At 45.9% G+C, this 22,443-nt stretch overlaps 1 protein-coding gene across 1 annotated transcript; it reads left to right on the plus strand.

Annotated features, from left to right (window-relative positions):
• Nucleotides 1-1,335: 1,335 nt before the first annotated feature.
• CAPG (capping actin protein, gelsolin like) lies at nt 1,336-19,754 on the plus strand. Its single transcript, XM_063139616.1, has 10 exons — nt 1,336-1,633; nt 4,873-4,907; nt 5,810-5,982; nt 7,124-7,278; nt 9,428-9,595; nt 11,871-12,020; nt 12,528-12,620; nt 15,605-15,737; nt 18,366-18,454; nt 19,367-19,754. The coding sequence occupies exons 2-10, from the start codon at nt 4,885-4,887 to the stop codon at nt 19,430-19,432; spliced, it is 1,050 nt and encodes a 349-aa protein (XP_062995686.1). The 5' UTR covers nt 1,336-1,633; nt 4,873-4,884; the 3' UTR covers nt 19,433-19,754.
• Nucleotides 19,755-22,443: the final 2,689 nt, after the last annotated feature.

Genomic DNA, 22,443 nt, shown 5'->3' on the forward strand with positions numbered 1-22,443 from the left:
TTTTATGCATTGGATCACATAAACACTTACAGTTATGTCTGTGGTTTCCTTGCTATTACAGAGAGAGATGTCTCCTGGGAGATTCTGCTCCTAGATAACTTCAAAGCCAAAAAGATTAGCATCTGGCCTTTCACTGCAGCTCTTGAATAACACACAACCAGCTGATGTTTATCAGCTGGTTGCTGCAAGGCAGGGCTATTAAACCTCATTAGGATTGAATTCAATCTGGGAGAATCTCTTAGGAGCAGCGTTTCAGTGGTAGGCAAGCATCCTGGATTTTTAGGAAAAAAGGGATTTTAGCAGGTGTGATTTGTATGCATGCAGCACCTAGTGAAATTCCCTCTTCTTCACAACAGTTAAAGCTGCAGGAGTAGGGTGACCATATGAAAAGGAGGACAGGGCTCCTGTATCTTTCACAGTTGCATAGAAAAGGGAATTTCAGCAGGTGTCATTGGTATATAAGGAGAACCTGGAGAAATTCTCTCTTCATCACAATAGTTGAAGCTGCAGGAGCCCTGACTTTCTGACCAGATACAAAAGAGGGCAGGGCACCTGCACCTTTAACTGTTGTGATGAAGAGGGAATTTCAGCAGGTTCTCTGTATATACAAATGACACCTGCTGAAATTCCCTTTTCAATACAACTGTTAAGGATACAGGAGCCCTGTCCTCCTTTTCATATGGTCACTCTATGCAGGAACCCTGCCCTCTTTTGTATCTGGTCACTCTAGTTATACTCCTGCAGCTTTAACTGTTGTGATGAAGAGGGAATGCCGTACTAGCTAGACCCTTGGTCTGATACAACATGGCTCTTCTTATGTTCATATGTTTTCTTTGCTTAGGGCAACAAGATAGCTTGAGTCAACCAACCTTAGGCAGAGAGGATGTTCACAGTGGTGATCCCAGAAAATAAGGGATGCAAAGGAGGTAAGGTGATGCCTTCCAGGGGATCAATGTTTGTGGCTGTACCTTGAAGTCTATTGTCTGAACAGAAACTATCAAAACCTTAACTCCACTTGTATGAAGCGAGGAAAGAGCATCAGTGATGGAATCTTTGGACAGAATCTCTGTAAATATTGACACATTGAGATTATTATCTACAGGTGAGCAATGTGCCAAAATGCAACAGTGCATAACTGCATGGGCCGAAACATAAGCAGATTAGGTTTCCACCTTCAGCTTTGCGAAAGTGAGGTCTCCCATTTCCCTTCATAAAAATTGCAGGATGTTTGTAACTTTTCTTCCACGGTGGCCTGCGGGAGAGGCAAACCCAGGCTCCGCTGGGGCAAATGGCCAGGCTATGCACACGTAACTTCAGGCACATTGGTGGCTCACAGGCCTGCTCCAGAGGGGCTCTCCAGCAAAGTGATGCTGAGAGGGTCAAAGGGCGACAGCACAGCAAGCGATGCACCCAGAACACATGACGGGAATGGCAGCGTGATGGCAAATCAGAAGTGAAGTGACTCACTCCTCTATCGCCCACATCTGGCACATTTTTTCTTTCCCCTGCAGCCACAAAGGATCTGAGGCAATGTAAAGTTTGAATCGAGAGGCGAAGAAGGGCTCCGCCCAGGAAATCTAATTTTACAATCCTGTTTCGCTTTAGCAAAGGCTGCCGGTGAGTGTCTGCCTCGGTGAGTGTGAATACGATCCTCTTCCATGCAGTGTACGTTTTGAAAACTTGACAAGGTGGGGCTGAAATGCTGCCTGTGTGTGTGTGATCGAAGAAAAGATCAGGTTGGCAGGAGAAGAACTTTGCAAATAGCCTGGTCAAATGCAAGCAAAGGTTATCCGGTAGTTTTGTCTGTTCCGTTTTGGTCTGTTCAGTTATGTACTGGAAATGCGCCTGTCTTTCAGCTTTAATTATGGGGGAAAGGTGTGTGCATGGGATTATGTAAATTACAAGTGCCACCCTCTGGCTCCTTCCAAATTTAGTCAAATCAACCCCCCTCCCCAGTAGCTAATAGGACCGTCACAAAAGGTAAGGGGCCACCCTTCATCTGTCCCGCCTGTAGTTCAGACACTGGCATAGTGTCTTTGCACTCTTGAAATATGAAGGAAGCTGCGATTCTATCATAAATTGAAGTAAGTTGACACCGGCAACAAAACGTCTCCAGATCATGACGCCAGTGTTCAAGGCTTCAGAGAGTTTAGAATGGGAGCCTTGTAATCTTGTTCAAACCTTGCAGAGGGCAGGGGAGCTTCAGGAAGGGAGCAAAGAGGAAAGGACACCTTTCTTTCCCACTCTCTGGAGCTTTCCTTTGGTGGATTAGAAGGATCGTTGTGGAAGGATAGCCAGTGCCAGTCGGAAATGACACTGTCCTGAGCTAAATGGACAAATAATCTGAACTGGTATAAGGGCAGCTTCCTTTGTTCCTTTAGTGCCAGAGGGTTTGGGGGCCACCAGTCCAGAACGTGGGCACTTTAGTATAGTGGTGGTGGGTGGGCTTCTGGAGAGTAGGAAAAGACAGATGTGTCTTTCTCCTTTCTTTCCTGCTGAAGCACCCCTGTATAGTGTTAATTTTATGGCACACGTCCGTCCCCCCAGACCCAAATATAAGCTAGCTTGGTGTCCTCCAGGTGCCACAACTTCCATCATCCCTAGGCAGCATGGGCAATGGTGGGGATGATAGGAGTTGTAGTCCAATGCATCTGGAGTTCACCAGTTTGGGAAACGCTATAATAGACATTCATAGAATGTGCCCATGAATTTGTCTATAAGCTAATTCTCCCCTCCTCCCCAGATGACCGGTTTCTTTACCCCTCGTCCCCCTATCCAACTTGACACTGCAATATTCTGTAAATCCTGGAAGCTCACCGAGCCTTATAAGGCCGGTTTTGGCTTATCTGTCTTTCAGTCTACACAATGCATAGATTTCTGCATACTTAGGGTGTTGACAGAGCATGTTGAAACCTATCTTATTTTTGGGTGGGCCAGTTTTGCTGATAGACAACTTTGGCGGTTGCATGCCTATTTGAGGAAATGCTATACATATTTGTGGTGTCTACATGTAAAATATTTTCTCCTCTATATGATGGGGGAGATAACCATTTCAGTATTCGACATTTCTTCAATGGGAAGTGCAAGACGCAAAATCCATGAACTAGAGCCCGCAAAAGCTTGCATGTGTTAGGGCCAAACTAGACATGACCCTCTTCGTGCAGTTGAAGCGCACAGGTGGAGAAGGGGTGACCCAAATGGGGACCCTGATGAGGGCTAGTGGAGGCTTTAATCCTTTGCCCCAACCCCGCAGCATCAGTCTTGATCCAAATGGTGGGGGAATGACCTGTTATTTTCATTGGGGGCAGGGAAGCTCCCATTTGTATCAACGGAAGCTTTCCATGGAAGGCCTGATCCAGATTGATACTGTAGAATCGGGCAAAGTGTTAAGGTCCTCTCCAATTCCTCCCTTCCTCCACCCCCACACCAGGCTTCTAATCCAGATCAGTTCCCCTTACACCCCTTTGATTTTAAAAAGCCTGACTACCTCAGCTAATTATGTGAATGGCCTTATGTCTTAGTTTGGCCCTTAGTTTTTAAAGTGCAACGGATTAATCCAGTGCATGATCTGTGGTGGCCAGATTGGTAATGGGGACCAGAAGGCTTGAACATATAACACCAATTCTGGCTTGCATTAGCTGCCTGTATGTTTCCGAGACTTGATTCAAGGTGCTGGGTTTAACCTATAAAGCCTTACAGGGCTCAGGACAAGAATACGTGATGGAGTGCCTCTCAAACCAACCTGTACACTATGCTCAACATCTAAGGGCCTCCTCCGAGTGCCTACTCTGAGGGAGGCTCGGAATTCAGCAACAAGGGAGAGGGCCTTCTCAGTGGTGACCCTCCGGTTAGGGAATGATCTCCCCAATGAGGCCCGCCTGGCACCAGCATTGCTATGGTTTTGGTGCCAAGTCCAGACTTTTCTCTTCTCCCAGTCATTTAGCAGCATGTAATGAGTTTTAATCTATCCCAGATTTGTTTTTATGGTTTGGCTGATTATTCAAAGTTGTTTTTGGATGCATGCTGTCACTGTGTATAGTGTCTGTTGTGTTTTTAAATTTTGTATATTGTTTTTAATGTTTTTAAACCAGTAAAAGACAGTATGACTTGACAAAGTCCATCATGTCTGTCTAGAAAAACCACCACGAACAAGAAAAGAGATGATGATGATGATGATAAAAAATGCCTGGTGTAGAAAGGTTCTGGATTGTATTTAAGGGAAGAGCACACAGTGTTTCTGAATACAAAACACAGAGCATAGGATTAACTGTAATCTAGGCCCCTGTCCAGCTGTGTGTTGACTTGCTTCAAAAATGGGGAAGTCCACAGGCCCGGCTCTGCCCACATCCCTCCACACTTCAGTAGAGTGGCATCTTTCCTCATCAGTAGAATTAATGTGACAATGAGTGACATGTGATCGAGACCAACACTTCTGAGTGAAAAGTGTGTTAAGAAGACCAGGAGCCAGTTCCGTTACAGGGGCGTATGACCAACCACAGCTGGCAGTAAGACATCAGTTTCTTTGAAATGGCTGCCGTGGTTGGAGGGTAGCATAACAGCCCTGCTGGATCAGACCAAACGTCTCTTTAGCTCAGCATCTTCTCTTCAACTGTAGCCACCAAATGCAAGGGGAACATGAAGGCAACAATCCTGCCCGGTTGATTGTACTCCAGGAATTGATATTCAGAGATTTACATAAGAACTTAAAAAGCACCCTGATGAATCACACCAAAGCCGGATCGAATTCAAGTTCCTGCCTTCCACAGTGGCCAACCAGCATCCTGTCTTCGACAGCCAAAGGGACACAGATTTGTGGCAAATTTGCAATCTTTGTGTTTGTTCATCCTCACTGAAATCTTTGTTTCTCAACAGGTCCCTACAACCATGTACACAGCAATCCCCAAAAGGTAACAGACTCTTTTGATGCCCCAAAGCCCTAATAAACATTTTATTAACCAAAGCATTTTTGGTGGGGAGAGAACTGCTCTGGCTCATAGTTGGGATTTCGGAGGCTGGCTTTAGTTTTTGTGTGTTTCAGGTGCGTTTAAATATTGTGTCTTATTGCCATGCTCATTAGCCACGTTGGAAATCCCTGTTCTAGAACTGAAAGAAAACACAAGAAAAGTCATGATTGATTAGACCAAAGGTCCATCTAGCCCAGCATTTGGTTCACACAGTGGCCAACCAGCTTCCTGTGGGAACCCCGCAAGTAGAATGGGAGTGCACCAGGACCCGCCTAGTCGGGTTCCCCAGCGACTGGTGTACAGGCTTACTGCCTCTGATACTGGAGGTAGCATGTTGCTATCAGGTCAAGTAGTCACTGAAAGCCTTCACTGAAAGCCTTCTCCTTCACAAATTTTTCTATATCCCATCCCTGCTCTATCCCTTCTCACCACCTCCTCTTCAAAGTGACTCTTCTCCTCCACACGGTGCATAGTTAAACTGTGGAATTCACTACCACAAGATGTAGTGATGGCCACCATTTTGGATGGTTTTAAAGGGGGATTGGTCACATTCCTGGAGAAGTTACTAGTCCTGTTGGCTATATGCTACATCTTTGAGGCAGGATGCCTATAGACACCAGTTGCTGGGGAACATGGGAGGGAGGGTTGTGTTCCACTCATGTCCTACTTGTGGGTTTCCCACAGGAAGCTGGTTGGCCATTGTGTGAGCAGGATGCTGGACAAGATGGAGCCTTGGTCTGATCCAGCATGGCTCTTCTCATGTTCTGTCCGTGTATCTTACTGTTTCTTTCTGTCCTGTTATTTCCTGCTTCTCATTCATCACCTTTTCTCATTCCGCCTGGCAGTGGCTCTCCCTTCGATGCTTCTGTCAAGGAGCCAGGCCTACACATCTGGCGGGTGGAGAAGATGAAGCCTGTGTCCGTCCCAGCAGAGTTGAAAGGCATATTCTATACTGGGGATTCGTACATAATTCTTCACAATGGAGCTGATGAGCACTCCAGTGTGCACATCTGGATTGGTAAGTAAGCACTGGCACACCTGGTGGAGCCAAGATGAAACTTGTCTGGATCGAGAACTCCTCTGTGGGCTGATTCAGGAGAGCAGTCTTTCTGAACCCTGACACCTTCCAGATGTGTTGGACTATAACTCCCATCATCATCACCTCAGCTGTCTGGGGATGATGGGAGTTATAGCCTAGCACATTTGGAGGTTGTCAAATTGGGGAAGGCTACTGCAAGGCAACCTCCTCTGACCTTCAGCCACAACCTCCCATAAGCCCAAGAGTTAAAAATGGGAGATCAAAGCTGCAGACAGCAAGATAAAGAAAGTGATCTTAAGACCCCAGCAATGGTGTACAGTGGAGTTTTAAGGAAATCTGTCTGCCCTACAGAATGGAAATTTTGCCTGCCCTTGTCCAGCACAGAGGGCCACTTCTCACACACAACAGATGTTGGGTGGATGTGTCTATGCTTCAACTGGCTGAAAGATTGCCTTCTACTGTATGTGTACTCACCCAACATTAATATCCTGCTTCATGTGTCCCCACCAAGTGAAGTGAGACAGATGGCTACAAAGGAGAGGGCCTTCTCAGTGGTGGCATCCAAGCCTTGGAATTGCCTCTCCTGAGAGGCTTGCTTCTGGAGCTTTCTTTATGTTCTTTTCACTGCCAAGCGAAGACCTTTTTTATTCAACTAGACTTTTTAGACACTCCTTACATTCGCACTATTCTAGAATGTGTTTTAATCTGAGCTGCTAATTGTTTTATCCTCCTGCCTCTATTAGAAGAAATAATTAAAACCTCCAAGGGGCTGAAGCAGGCCATTCCATGCCTCCCACCCCTCTCCCTGATGGTTCATTTCTCTTTTTCAACACTCAACATGCTGAACTGAGTGCAGGGTTGGGAGAATTCCCACCTCGCTGGGGCACTTCTGCCAACTTTGAGGTTCTCCTAAGCATGTTGACGCTTCCCTCTTGGTCTTCAGTGTTTTCACTCCATTTCTGTTGGCACTCACCACCTGAGTTCACTCTTAGAGGCACAGCTATATGCAAGTTGGAAATAATTGGTAGTACAATAAGCCGGTAGCCAGGAGGTTGAGTTTCCCTCGGATTTGGAGTTTGAATGATTCTTGTTAAGTAACTGCTCTTTCCCCTTCTCCCAGGCCAGAATTCCTCCCGTGACGAGAAGGGGGCATGCGCTCTGCTTTCCACCCACCTCAACTCCTTCCTGAAAGAAAAACCCATCCAGTACCGGGAAGTGCAGGGCAACGAGTCTGATGTTTTCATGGAGTACTTCCCCCACGGCATCAAATACCAGGTGAGAGAGGGCCCAACCTGACCGGTTTTTCTACATTGCAGGCCTGGGAGGATACTTGTTAGACACTCTGGAGTGTCGAAGCACTCTAAACGGGCAAAGACGAACCCAATAGCTTTATAAAAGACCCGCTCCTGGTGGAAATTAGAACTATGAACTGGTTTGTTGCTAGGGCTGAACACAGCTGCCTGTACTTTTGGCCTCTTCTTGGGGGAGTGGCGATAGGTACTGTCATGATGAGCGTCCGCATTTACCACTACACCTCTGCCTGCAACTGGAGTTCTGGCATCAGTGGGGGGTGATGGCAGCAGAGGTTTCAGGGGTCCTTCTCCGCGAGCCCCTGCCAAAGGAAGTGAGGCAGGCGGCTACCAGGAGGAGGGCCTTCTCTGCTGTGGCACCCCAGCTGCGGAATGAGCTCCCTAAGGAGGTTCGCTTGGCACCTACATTATATGCTTTTAGACGCCAGGTGAAGACCTTTTTATTCTCCCAGCATTTTAACAGTCTATAAATAAATTTTAACTTGGTGTTTTAAATTTGTAATTTTGCATTGCTGCTGTTTTTATCTGGTTGAGCTTTTATATTGTATTTTATATTATGGTTTTATATTGTTGTTTTATACTTTGAATGTTTTTCATTTTTGTGAACCGCCCAGAGAGCTTCGGCTATTGGGCGGTATAAATAAATAAATAAATAAATTCTGCCACTGCAACGAGGTCTCTGGCAGCAAGTGGAAAAGGAGAAGGGGGGCCATGGGTTTGTCCCCTTATTTTATTTTTAAATCCTATGTTCTGCCTTATTCCCCCCCAAAAAAAGTAACTCAAGGTGGCTAACAAATTTTTAAAAGCCATTCAGTATTAAAACAAACAAACATGTATCACACCCATGACAATATTATCCTTAAAACAACAATTCCTCACCCCAGTGTGAGCATAATAATAAACCAACAGGAACAAACAGTTTCTGGGAGCAGCAGAGAAAAATGGATTAGTGTTAAACCAAGCAAGAATGAAACTAAGAGAGCATTCGGCCTCAAACTGCCATGTTCTTATCAGCCATCTGAAGCTATGAAGAGAAAGACCCTATTCAGACGACATGCTGAGCATTTTGAGCTGAACATTATGGCTTTGCGTGTCATGTGAACCATGACTTAGTGTGTCGTGTGAACCATTCCTAACCTTGGTGGCAGGGTTGGTGGGCATGTTTAACCATGGTTTAAACATGCCCACCAACCATTTGCTGCAAAAGAGTTAGTGGCCTAACCATGGCTTAGCGTGTCGTCTGAACAGGCTCAAAGGCATGATGGAATAGATTGTAGATGTTCCTGGATGAGGCTTTTCTCGTGCCATCAGCCTGCTTTGTTCATGTAATTTGATAGCGTGTCTAGATGTTGTCTTTCACATGTAACTCTTCTGTTTTTCTGCCACCACTACTTCCATCTTTTTTTTTGGTACGGCCGAGAATCCATTAATGAGAAAATGACAGAATAGTTGCACAATGCCCTGTGTCTTATATGTAAAGGCATGCAGATTGATTATTCAGTCTAACCTACCTCGTAGGATTGTTGTGAAGATAAAATGAGAGGGAGGAGAGAGCCATGGAGGAAAAGGATAGAACTGTACTGAACAGGGCCAGCCCAAGACATATGTCTGCCTGAGGTGAAGAACAAGATGGCACCCCCTTCCAGTCTATGTATGAAAGCCGGCTGGACTGCCGGATTAATCTGTCTTCTAACACTAGCGATGGGACAGCATTCTCCGCTGCCTACGGGTTTTCCCTCCCAACATCTTGCTGCCACCTCCCAAGGTCAGCCACCTGAGGCGACTGCTGCACTCTTCCTAATGGTAGGGCCGGCCCTGGTGCTGAATGAATAAGATAATGGCTTCCCTTCATCCTTCCCTTCCCCAAGCAGGTATATCTTTCACCTTGCTGCTCCTCTGATCTCAGCCTAGTTCACTATTATTATTATTATTATTATTATTATTATTATTATTATTATTAATTTATATAGCACCATCAATGTACATGGTGCTGTACAGATAACACAGTAAATAGCAAGACCCTGCCGCTTAGGCTTACAATCTAATAAACTACACTCCAAACTCTAGCAATCTACTTCCTTCTAGACCTCAACCTCTCTGTCTGTGCTCTACAGGAAGGAGGTGTTGAATCTGCCTTTCACAGGACCCAGCCCAGCCAACAATCCAGCCACATGCGCAAACTTTACCAAGTGAAAGGGAAAAAGAATATCCGGGCCACCGAAAGGGAATTGAGCTGGGGTAGTTTTAACACTGGCGACTGCTTCATCCTGGACCTGGGAGAGGTAAGCCTGGAAGAGAGGAAAATGCATGGAGAGACATGGGAGTATGCATGTTAACAGGGCCAGAGTCAAAATATTGTGTTTCTCAGAAACCTCCTGCCTTCTTGGGAGACAATGATGAGGCCTGCTAAGTAATCCACAAAGCTTTATTTAAGCAATAAACATCTCTTCCCACCTGAAGAGAGTCTAATCTCTTGGAACCTAACCCCCAAGGCAAAACTATGCAAACTAAGCGAGACAATTGTCCTTACAAGGAGAAAGACCTTTGAGTGTGTATGATTTACCCTTCACGAGATAAGCTCTGGAGAGAGTTCACCACCAGCTGGAGAAGAAACTGTGAGAGCTGTCTCCCCCACTGGTACAGGCTGGCCTATGTTTGGCGCCGACTCCTCTACTTTAGAGTCTAATTCTGATTGATTACCTGAAACACCTTCTTCCAAAACAGGGGGAGCAGGGCTAGACATGGCACAAGGGTAGGCATGATTGGGCACTTGCTGAGGGATCAGACCCCAGCAGGGGCCCACTGATAAGACCCCTCTCTGGAATTGTTCCTCCTCTTCACCATTACAACCTGCTTGTTCACCTGCCTCTCACCCTGGCCCGGTGGTGGTGGTGAGGAGCACTGGATGTAGAGATGTGAAGACCCAGGGGAAAAACTGGAAAAAATCAGGGAAAAATCAGGGTTTTTTCCATTTTTTTTAAAGCCTTTTTTTGGTTTTTTTCTGAAAAATTGAAAAAAATGCATTATGGGATGTTTTATTTTAGCATAATGAATAAAATGTTTAAGACAAGGTGTTCAGATATTTACTTCTCCAAATGATTTCTAAAAACTGTGCAGTATCAGATTATTACAATTTCTGCACACCAAGGACAAGAAAGTCCTAGGTTGCAAACTGTGACTACAACTCTCAAATGCAAAAGCAAGATGCATTTCTGCCTCTAGGAGACACTGTTATTGAAGCAGAGGCTGAAACTAAAAGTGATCGCTATAGGTCAGAAAATGAGTCTGATTAATTTTCATGCATATTCATTGAATCTTGTCCCCCCTTTTTTTTCTCAGTTCTTTTTATGGGAATGGGTGCTTTATGTCTTGACACTGGAGGACTAGTGGAGACATACATAATTTTCTTTGTTACTAATGTTGGTAGTTTCTTCTGTTGTTGTTTTTTAAAATAGTTTTTTGCCTGCTCCTCATAAACTGGCAGAACCAAAGAGGTTCCTTACAGTTCAGGTGTTCCTAAGAGTCCATTTGTTACCAAAAAAAAGTAAATTAAATTTGTAATAATTGTTTGACTACACTAAAAACTTTTCTTTTTTCTAAAGCTTTTAAAACTTGATTTTGATCTGACTTTTATACTGTTAGTTTTACTCTACCCTGTGCCTGTTTGGTGCATTCTCTTCCCCTTCTTATTGTTTTATTATGATTTTATTAGAATGTAAGCCTATGCGGCAGGGTTTTGCTATTTTATTGTTTTACTCTGTACAGCACCATGTACACTGATGGTGCTATATAAATAAATAAATAATATACCAAATGTAATAATTTTATGCCAAACCAACTTGGACATAATTACATTTTATGTTCCTAAAGTAACAAAGTGACTTTCAATCTGTAAAAAGTGCTAAAATTGCATTATTTCAATTTTTCAGAAAATTTCTGTTTCCCCCCGGAAAAAAAATGGGTTTTCCCCATGGCTTCAAAATTTCCAGAAATTTTACGTCTTTAACTAGATGTCATTACTTACTTGCTTACTGTCAAGCAAGCAAATGTTAACAATGGCAGGAAAGAGGTTGAGGAGCAGTAGTGGCTGGTGACAATAGCAGTGAGAAGGTAGACTCACCAAGGGAGGGGCTCCATGGAGGGATCTCTTGCCCAAGGGCCCTCAAAAACCTGAAAGGGTCTTCTGGATCAAGTGTAAAATATTGAAATAACCAGGAATGCATTCTCTCAAGCTACCAGTGGGGGCAATAAAGAGCACTACACATGGTTTTAAAGGAAGTACTGGAAGGTTGAATAAAAGGTGTGGTGTTTTTGAGAGGCCATTATAGAACATGGTGTTAGAAGTGGGATCGATCTCAAATGAGCAGCAAGCAGATCAGATCAGCGACAGCATTCCAGATATGATTGACAGGTTAAGCCAAAGATTTGGAAGGATGACGTACCAGCAGGAGAGAGGAAGTTAAATAGTATTATTTATTTCAGATGAAAAGGGGAACGTGTGTGGATGAGCTGGTGGCCTGGCCACCGATCACAAATCATTTTGACTTCTCCTTTCAGACCATCTTTACTTGGTGCGGGGCGAAATCCAACATCCTGGAGCGCAACAAAGCCCGTGATTTAGCAACGGCAATTCGAGATAGTGAAAGGAAGGGGAAAGCCAGAGTGGAGATCATTGATGATGGTGAAGAACCAGCCGAGATGACAGCAGTAAGATCCGTGTAGGGGAGCGGCAGACTGGTGTCTAAGCAGTGCACTGCCTTTTCGGAAGGTCTCATGACTACGCAGTAGGGACAGTGACCTTCGGCGTGCAATGCCTGTGCGCTACCACTGTGTCTATTTGGGGAATGGAACTGCCTTTTCCCGCTATCTAAACCAGAGATGGACAGCTGGTGGTCCTCCAGATGTTTTGGCCTATAACTCAGCCCTCGCCAGCATAGCCAATGGTAAGAGACAAGAGGAGACATAAGCCAAAACATCTGGCAGGCTGCAAGTTGCCCACTCGTGATCTAAATTATGAAGAAATAATCATGACGATAACTCTCTGAAGTCCCACCCATGTGCAAATGGATTCCCAGCAGCTACTGCACTGCTAACATCAAATTTGCACCAGGTGTATATTAAAGCCTGTGAGGCATGGGGTTGGGGTTCTGAGGGAGGAGGCGAAGCAGCTGTAAGCAGATATCAGCACTCGGCATGACCTGTTGTTTGTTCTAGGTCCTGGGTCCTAAGCCAGTTCTGAAAGAGGGCAGTCCGGAGGAGGATGTGATTGCCGATCAGAAGAATGCAGTCGCTGCTGCATTATACAAGGTAACAACCCAACGTAAGAAGAGCCCCAATGTACAGAGCTGGTTTCAGTTTTGATGCGCCTCCCCCCCCCCCCCCGAGATTTCCCTCTTGTGGGCTCACTCGTGTCCCCTTGCTCGGCTAACCTGCTGCTAGTGGTAGCAGCACTATAATCTGTGGTTGATTATGTGACCCACCTGCCTTTTTACTTATGCACAATGGCCTAAAGCGATGCTGTCTCAAGAGCATTGTAATTAATAGGGGTGTGCACGGACCCCCCGCTCCGCTTCACTTGCAGATCCGCCATTTTTCGGAGCGGGTCGCTCCGCCCCGCCCCCGCTCCGCCCACTTCCGCTCCGCTCCGCTCGGAGCTCCGGATCCGGATCCGGAGCTCCGTTTTTGCCCCCCCATAGGGTTGCATTGAAAGCTAAAAAAGTAAACAACTTTTTTTCCGTTGAAGTTAGAAACCTCACGTTTGGCACCATGACACCTCATGGGCGTATACACACACACGCCAAGTTTCAAGGCAATCCCATCATCCCCTGATTTTTGGCGAATTTTTGAAAATCGGGCACCCCACACACAACATCCCTGCGAGGTGGGCAGGGGAGGAGGGAGGGAAGGCAGGCAGGCATGCAGCTGGCATTTCTGGGGGCATAAGGAAGGGAGCCAAGGATAAGCCAGTAATGCATAGAAAATGGAATAAATCAATCAATAAACAAAGGAGGGGTGGAATTAAAAGCAGCAGTGTTGCTCAATAAACAGCAAGAAGAATTAAAAAAAAAAGGCTATATCTGTCTTTTACCAGCAATAGGGGGACGTGCCCGGGGGAGGGGGAAGTAGCTGCCAGTTCAAGACAGCCACCAACAGCTCTGAGAAGAAGTAAAACGCTCACTTCAACTCATAACAGGCATTGCTCCACCACTGAAAAGTGACCATTCACTTCAACTCATGATAGGCATTGCTCCACCGTTTTACTCTCTTTGGAAGGCTCTATGGCCTTCCAGTGCAGGAGAGAGTGGGGGCACGTCCACGATGAGATGCCCTAGGGGAGCTCATCCCCTTGCACCACATCGATTCAGTTGTTCACCAAGGTTAGGGTGGGGAGCAGTGCTGTGTTTTCTATCTCTTATTCTTGGCTTAGTATATGATTTCAGGTTGTGTTTGTGCATTTGGTGGGGCTACTGTGTTAAAAAACACGGGGAAAAGCCCGTTCAGATGAAGAAAGAGAAGTTTCCCAGAATCCCAAGTTACCTGTTTTGCCTATGCCCTCCTCCAACTTTGGGATCATCATGACCGGGAGCTGACTCTGCCCCTCAGCCCTTTGAAAAAGGTATTTTTCCCGCCGATTTTTAAAAAACTTCTAGCCCGCGACCCGTACGATGCAGAAAGTTGAGAGTGGTCTCAAAATGACCCCCATCCACGACTCTCTGTGCACAAGAATTTTCAGAACGATAGCTTAAACCCCCCCCCAGTTATCCCCGATTCTTTCCCTCAATGCAATCCTATGGGCGAAAAGCCGAAACGGAGCCCCGCGGTTGACCCTATTTTTAAAAAACTTCTAGCCCGCGACCCGTACGATGCAGAAAGTTGAGAGTGGTCTCAAAATGACCCCCATCCACGACTCTCTGTGCACAAGAATTTTCAGAACGATAGCTTAAACCCCCCCCCAGTTATCCCCGATTCTTTCCCTCAATGCAATCCTATGGGCGAAAAGCCGAAACGGAGCCCCGCGGTTGACCCTATTTTTAAAAAACTTCTAGCCCGCGACCCGTACGATGCAGAAAGTTGAGAGTGGTCTCAAAATGACCCCCATCCACGACTCTCTGTGCACAAGAATTTTCAGAACGATAGCTTAAACCCCCCCCCAGTTATCCCCGATTCTTTCCCTCAATGCAATCCTATGGGCGAAAAGCCGAAACGCAGTTTGAGCCCCGCGGTTGACCCGATTTTTAAAAAAATATTGCACGTGAACCACAGCACGCAGAGAGGTGAGAGTGGTCTCAAAATGACCCCCATCCACGACTCTCTGTGCACAAGAATTTCCAGAACGATAGCTTCAAAAACAACGTAGTTATGCGCGATTATTTGCCGCAATGCAATCCTATGGCGAAATGTTTTCAAGATGGCGACCGGAGCGCTCCGCCTGAACTCGGAGCTCCGAAAAATGGTCGCTTCTCTTCGCCTTGCTTCTAGGGGGTCCGCGGTCCGCTCCTACTCCGCCTCTGGGTAAGGCGGAGCAGGCCAATCCGCTACTGCTTCTACGCTCCTAATCGGAGCGGAGCACATCCCTAGTAATTAACATGGCAGGTGGCTCACAGACCCAGCCTGCTGCCTGTGGGGCTGTCGAGGCCCCGATAGCTGCCCAAAGATACTGGGCACGGGCACCAGCTGTGCTGCTGGATCAGACCAAAGGTCCATCTAGTGCTCTAGCTTGTTTCCATTGTGGGTGGGCAGATGTAGGGCCTGAAGCAAGAGCCCTCCCCAAATGTTTCTCTCCCCCCCCAAAAAAAAATTGGTACTGGGGTTCCCCTCCAGATGTTTTGGCTTACAACTTCCATGATTCCTCACCATTGACTGTGCTGGCCAGGGCAGATGGGCTGAAACATCAGGAGGGCCACAAGTTGCTCACCGTGGCTGTTGTTGTATGTTGCGACAGCAAAGCGGATAAATGAATAATGCTCTGTGTGAGGTGGTATGTCTTGAAACTCCCACCATTTCAGGAAATGAACAGGCTCTAATGTTATGAGAGAAGGAAGAATCCTACTGTCTTCATCCGTAGTTTTATAAGCACCTCTGCACATGGGGTGCAGTAGGCAATTGATTCCACTCATGGCCACCATTTTGTATCTGGCTCCACACACTCTCACCAGCCATACTTTGCACCTGGCTCTAGTTGGTGAATCTGAGGGTTCTAGTAAAAGAGCAACACGGTAGTTCCCCAAAGCCTGAAGTCTGTCCACACCTAAATTGTGTGGGTCCGCTTTTCTTTCTTTCTCAACTTCCAGGTCTCGGACATGACAGGGAAAATGAGCCTGACCAAGGTCTCTGAGTCCAGTCCATTCCACCAGGACCATCTCATCACAGATGACTGTTTCATCTTGGACAATGGCCACTGTGGCAAAATCTATGTTTGGAAAGGTAACAGACACTAGACACTACCAGGAAAACCACCTCAATGCCTGGTAGGAAACCAAAAATGCAGCATACATACCCAGCTGGGAGTGACACCAGCTAGGCCTCCTTAGGTGTGGTGTGGACCATTCTGACTAATTCTCCCAGGGGTGACCATCACCACTTGCCCACTCCTCACTTCCCAGAATAACCTGCTTCTGGTTGGTTTTTCCCTGACATGGTGTTATCAAGAATCCTTGCAATGGCTGTCATGTTGTATTTTTGTTTTTTAATCTTATTGCCCACTGAACTGGTGAGCCTTTCTCTGGGTAGTAGCTCTGAATATTGCAGATAAGATACTCATAGGGTAGAATGTTGCTCCATGCAAAAAACAAGTTTCCTTACATACAGAAAGCAAGCATGTCAGGGACAAGGGTTCTAGCCTAGGTTTTTTCCTGATATACTAGTTTTCTATGTGGGTGTGATTTTATTTTTAATTTATGGGAAACCATTGTCATATGAGCCCCACATGCGGTCTAAGTGATGGACCCCAGATGTAGATTTACCCCTGCCCCCATGGAGATATAACCCTTAGACACAATTGCATAATATTAATATGCAAGAGTGTCTACTGTTTTTAAGACAGCAGCCATGGAAATGCTGTCCTTGAACAGGAATCTCTGATTTGCTTCACCTGAAGCAAGTCCAGAATATACCTGTATTGTATCGGCTATAAATCATGGTATTTTTCCTTATAAAGTTCACGTGGACATCCTCTAAGGAAGGATTGTGCCTCTTCTTAAGGAGAATGCCAATAGGTCAGTGGTAAAGTGCTTGCTTTGCATGCAGATGGTCCCAAGTTCCAGATCCCAGAATCTCCATTTAGAGAAGTAAGGTAGGAAGACCTCTATCTAAGACCCTGCCATCTGAGAGTAGACAATACTGAGATAGATGGACAAATAGACACAATTGCATAATATTAATATGCAAGAGTGACTACTGTTTTTAAGACAGCAGCCATGGAAATGCTGTCCTTGAACAGGAATCTCTGATTTGCTTCACCTGAAGCAAGTCCAGAATATACCTGTATTGTATCGGCTATAAATCATGGTATTTTTCCTTATAAAGTTCACGTGGACATCCTCTAAGGAAGGATTGTGCCTCTTCTTAAGGAGAATGCCACTAGGTCAGTGGTAAAGGGCTTGCTTTGCATGCAGATGGTCCCAAGTTCCAGATCCCAGAATCTCCATTTAGAGAAGTAAGGTAGGAAGACCTCTATCTAAGACCCTGCCATCTGAGAGTAGACAATACTGAGATAGATGGACAAATAGACACAATTGCATAATATTAATATGCAAGAGTGACTACTGTTTTTAAGACAGCAGCCATGGAAATGCTGTCCTTGAACAGGAATCTCTGATTTGCTTCACCTGAAGCAAGTCCAGAATATACCTGTATTGTATCGGCTATAAATTGTGGTATTTTTCCTTATAAAGTTCACGTGGACATCCTCTAAGGAAGGATTGTGCCTCTTCTTAAGGAGAATGCCACTAGGTCAGTAGTAAAGTGCTTGCTTTGCATGCAGATGGTCCCAAGTTCCAGATCCCAGAATCTCCATTTAGAGAAGTAAGGTAGGAAGACCTCTATCTAAGACCCTGCCATCTGAGAGTAGACAATACTGAGATAGATGGACAAATAGTCTGACCTGTATATCCATTCGAAGTTGACATAAGTTCACAGAAAGCTATGCTAGATCAGACCGAAGGCCTATCAAGTCCATTATGGTGTTCCAACCAGCTTCCCCACAATGGGAAGCCTACAAGCATGACACGAGTGCAGCGTTCACCAGCAACTGGTATAGAAAGGTCTCCGTTTCTGATACTGAAGGTAATAAATAGCCATCATGACCTATGGCCATTGATAGCCTTTTTCATGCATGCAGGCATAATATGCCTGAAGTTGCTTTATATTGAATCAGATCTTTGGTCAATCTAGTACAGCATAGTCTTCTTTGACTGTCCCATTCCCAACCTTGCTACACCTTGACTGGAGACATTGGGACCTTCTGGTTCCTTCTGCAGGTGCTTTAACACTGAGCTACAGCTTCTCCCCCCAAATACATACACTGCACAAATCGAGGCAGTTTTGCGAAGACTTGGAGGTTGAATCAGGGACAACTGCATGTGCTTGCGTGTTGCACCTGGGAATTTGATGCCTAAATGCATCGTACAGATGCAGGCAACTTTTCCCTGTTCACATCATCCATATCAGCTAAGCTATCATCTCACATCTTTCAATCTCTCTCATCATCTAGGTCAAAAGTTACTACCCTGAAAATAAAAATGTTACTAGCCTGCTTGGGAGTGAGGGTGGCAGGTGAAGGATAGAGAACTTCACCTCTCCTCCAGCACTACTTCTGCTGGGTGGTGGTGGTCTTCTTCCTCTGTCATCCCACTTACTTGTCTGCATAGAGCTCCTTGTCACTTAGGAGAGTAAATACAAGGCTGAACTAGAAGGTTTGGATAGAGGAGAATGCCCTCTTTCTTACTAACACTAGTTTAGCCTGCACCTTCCCATTAAACAAGTTCTGCTGTGCTTGGCCAGTATCAGAAAAAAATCTGTCTCTGCTTTTCTAACCCATCCTTCCTTGAGCAGGTCTCAAAGCCAATGAGCAGGAACAGCAGGCTGCTCTGAAGGTGGCAGAGAACTTCATCACCCAAATGAAATATCCCCTGAACACACAGGTAAGTAAGCACAGGCTGCACACATAGTCAGACAAAATTGCCAGAGGGCCCTGATAAAGGAAGACCATCCCTCCACTTCTAGATGCCACGTTTTAAGAAATAAGTAGATGAGCAGGCATGGGCAGATGTCAGGCTGGGGCCATTGGGAGCTGAAGTCCAAAACATCTGGAAGACTTCATGTTGGTGAAGGCTGTTATAGATATTGATAGAACATGCCCATGCATTTTTCTAATTCCCTTAAGTGGCCACCTCCACATCTTGTGGCACAGAGTTCTAGAAGTCAGTTGTGTGTTGTGTGAAGTACATCCTTCTGTTCATCCCAAATCTCCCAGCACTCAATTTCATTGGCTGGACCCAAGCTCTAGTATTACGAGAGACGGAGACATCTCTGTCTTTCTGTCTATTCTCTGTGCTACATCATGCATAACATTATATTCCTGTATCACAGGGATAGGAAACCTCCAGATGTTTTGAATGACAACCCCCATAATCTCTCACCATTGGCCTTGCTGGATGGGAGCTGTAGTCCAATACATCTGTGGAGAGCACACCACCTTGCCTGTCACTGCTCTATCGTGCCCCGCTCTCTGTACTATTATGAGACTGGGTATCTTGTTTTCAACTCCTTTCCTAAGAAATGATAATCCCTCGCATGGAATTCACTCTTTCCCCTGCCTTAATCCACTGTGTTGATGTTTTCCTTGAGCTGCCCATCAAAAGCCCAAGATTTCTTTCCTGGGTCCCAGATCTTTGGCATCCTCCCCTAGAAAGGACTCAGAAAAGATATATAGCCTAATGCTGTGGTTAGACCTTTGAGACACTACTATTCTTCCTCCGAATGAGTGAGACAACACAGATTCGTGTGTCTGCACTGGGTGTCCTTGTCTCACATGCCTTTATCTCCATCCCCAGGTGGAAATCTTGCCACAAGGCCGTGAAAGTCCTCTCTTCAAGCAATTCTTCGTAAACTGGAAGTGAAACTGGAGTCTACGTAGCTAGCAATAGTCAGTGCATGTGCCTTACTCTGCGGCAACCATTATGCCTTATTAAACTGGAGCCACTGTATCCTCTCCAGCATGCTACATTTGCCTGAAGTTAATTTGCCCGGCTTCATTGCATTCCAGACCTTGGAAGGAAAAAGAGCAGGAAGAGCATAACTCTACTGTAGCACATCTGCTTTGCATGCAGAAGGTCGCAGGTTCGATCCCTGGCAGCTCCAGGTAGGCCTCGGAAAGATCTCTGCTGGAGACCCTGGAAAGAAGCTGTTAATCTGAATGAAATAAAATATTTTTCCCCCTTTGCTGTGTCTGATCCTCTAGGTGTGTTGGGAACGGAAACCATAACTACAGCTGTAGATTTCTGTTTCTATGCTTGGGGCAGGCTCCTAATTATAGGGTTGGATCCAGATTTAAGTTGGATCGATTGAACTTCCCTGTCCCCTACTTCCTAAGGAAGCTGCTATAGCCCCCTGAAAATGCTACACAGAGAGTTGCAAGACTGCTGAATGGGGTGTATGTAGGAGAGGAGGACCCCCCAAAACCAGGAGGAGGGGCCTTCCGTAAGTGGAGCCCTTCCTCTCAAGGTAGGCAGATCCTGGATCCCACCCATTCACCCCTGCTATGCCTTATGCCAGGGGTGGACAACATGCAACCCCTAATGTCCCTCGATGTAAACCCTGCCAAGTTCAGTGTTTGGGGGAAAAAGACTCAAAACTGTATTTTTGGTTTTCTTTTAAAATCCCGGATTTAGCACTAAGGAGCACAAAAACGGGTCAAATTTAGCGTCAGAACAAGCTTAAATTTGAGCCATTTTGCACGCTGTAGCAGTTTGCTGCCATTTTTGTTTTTACATCTTGTGGAGCACGCAGCAGCCTGGCAGGACTCTTCCCTGAAGTTGCCAACCCCTGCCTTACACAAATTAAAAAGTAATTGTCTAGAACATGATATGCTATAAGATGAAGAAGTCAAAAGAGTGAAACAATTCCTGGGTCTTTGCAAGGAGTAGAAAATTCTGGTGTGAGTCAACAATGGTTGTGAACCCACAGCGGCAATGCTGATGCTATTCTACATTTTCCCTAGCCTGACTGCATATAAAACTTGAAGGTTGCTACAATCTAATTTGGAGCAGCTGGCCAGAGTAAGAGGTCTTTGCTTTCCTCCTCCTTCTCTAGCAGTATTCAGCATACTTTCCACCTTCTATCATGCAGATGTGTTTAATCCGCGCACTCTGAAAGGAATGAACAGCAACAAAAACTACATAAGTTCTTGTTTTAGAAATTGCCCATTAGTTTTACCCTTCACCTCTTTTCAGGGACCAAGGGTTCTGATGGACTGGAAGCATGGCAAGCTAGTTTGGGAGTCAGCATTTTCCTCCCTAGTGTATGAACCCAGGTCCCATGGTTTCCCACAACCCCACCGGGTCGCTGATAAGGAAAGTGGAGTTACATAAGAAAGACGAGACAGCTTGATTACGGCATGTGTGTGCATCCCAACAACATTCTCAGATATATAAATATGCTGTTAAAAGTCTCCATAAACAACAGAAAGTCTAAAATGCTGTATTGTGGGAAGCTGATGGATTCATCCACATATTTTAAGAACGTAAGTGCCATGCAGGATCAGACCAAGGGTCCATCTAGTCCAGCACCCTGTTCACACAGTGGCCAACCAGAGAGCAACAAAGCAGGACAAGGTGCAACAGCACCCTCCCACCCATGTTCCCCAGCAGCTGGTGCACACAGGCCTCTGATATTGGAGGTAGCACATAACCACCAGAGCTAGTAGCCATTGATAGCCTTCTCCTCCAGGAATTTATGCAACCCCCTTTTAAAGCCATCCAAATTGGTGGCCATCACTACAACTTGGGGTACTGAATTTCCCTTTCTGATTCCTGTTTCAGACAGCAAATGCTGGGCTCCCCACCATGTTTTCCTTCAACGGCATTCTCTACAGTCTTTAGGCTACAATGACGCTTTGTCAATCAGCTGGGCAGGCCCAGGCAAATGACTCCGAATCATCCCACAGCTGTGTTGATGGCGAGACTGCAGAAAGAAGCAGCTATTTGTGCTGCTCCGTGCAGCGAGAAAAGTGACTCACGGTTTCCTTTCCCAAAGAGCAAGTCTGTTCCAGTGCCAATGGTTCACATGGAGGCACTTTGTGGTTGATGCATCACTGGTGGAGCGCCCTGGGCCATCTTCTGTGCCTTCAGGAGGAACTTGGAGATGCAAAAAAGAAGTCTCTCATAAGCCAGTTAGGGAGGTTCATTGCCTTCAAGCTCTTCTAACAAAAGCACTGCAGGGATTCCTCGTAGGATGCCCACAGATCCTGCAAAGCCTTTATTTATTTATTTATTTTATTTATTTTATTTATTTATTTATTTCATTTATATCCCACCTTTTGTCCTCCAAGGAAACCAAGGAGGCGTACGTACTCCTCCCTCTCTCCATTTTATCTTCACAACAACAACCCTGTGAGGTAGGTTGGGCTGAGAGTCTGTGACTGGCCCAAAGTCACTCATTGGGCTTCCATGGCTAAGTGGGGACTAGAACCCGGATCTTCCCACTCCCAGTCCAACACTGTAGCCACTACACCATGCTGGCTTTTATATTATGGGGTGTTCTGATTCCTTTAGACCAGGGGTGCACCACCTCAGGCCCAGGGGCCAAATCAGGCCTACCTGGGGTGCCAATTGGGCCCTCCAGATTTCCCCATGTGATCACACCCACTTCCCCTGGCCCCATGTCCTTTATCTTTGGATGCTTCCCTGGCTTTTGTCATTCCCCCCCACCCTCATTCTCCAAGGCTCAAATCCACCCCGAAGGCTTAGTTACTGGCAGTCAAAGCTTTAAGCTACAAAATGGTGGCGGTTTCGGCCCTGCCTACTATTGGAACACGGCCCCCAAGAGTTTTCCCCAAGAGAAACTGGAAGAGTTTCAACACATCTGCTTTAGGCTCTCCTCTTCTGGGATTCCTGCACCAAAGGGTGGCCAT

Source organism: Elgaria multicarinata, chromosome 12 (assembly GCF_023053635.1).
Source record: "Elgaria multicarinata webbii isolate HBS135686 ecotype San Diego chromosome 12, rElgMul1.1.pri, whole genome shotgun sequence".
Taxonomy (NCBI): domain Eukaryota; kingdom Metazoa; phylum Chordata; class Lepidosauria; order Squamata; family Anguidae; genus Elgaria; species Elgaria multicarinata.

What these genes read in the sequence shown, in the direction of transcription:
- CAPG (XM_063139616.1), top strand. Translation starts at nt 4,885, where the DNA reads ATGTACACAGCAATCCCCAAAAG. An exon ending in TCATCCTGGACCTGGGAGAG is followed by an intron (nt 9,596 to 11,870) that starts GTAAGCCTGGAA and finishes TTCTCCTTTCAG; the next exon opens with ACCATCTTTACTTGGTGCGG. An exon ending in AACCAGCCGAGATGACAGCA is followed by an intron (nt 12,021 to 12,527) that starts GTAAGATCCGTG and finishes TGTTTGTTCTAG; the next exon opens with GTCCTGGGTCCTAAGCCAGT.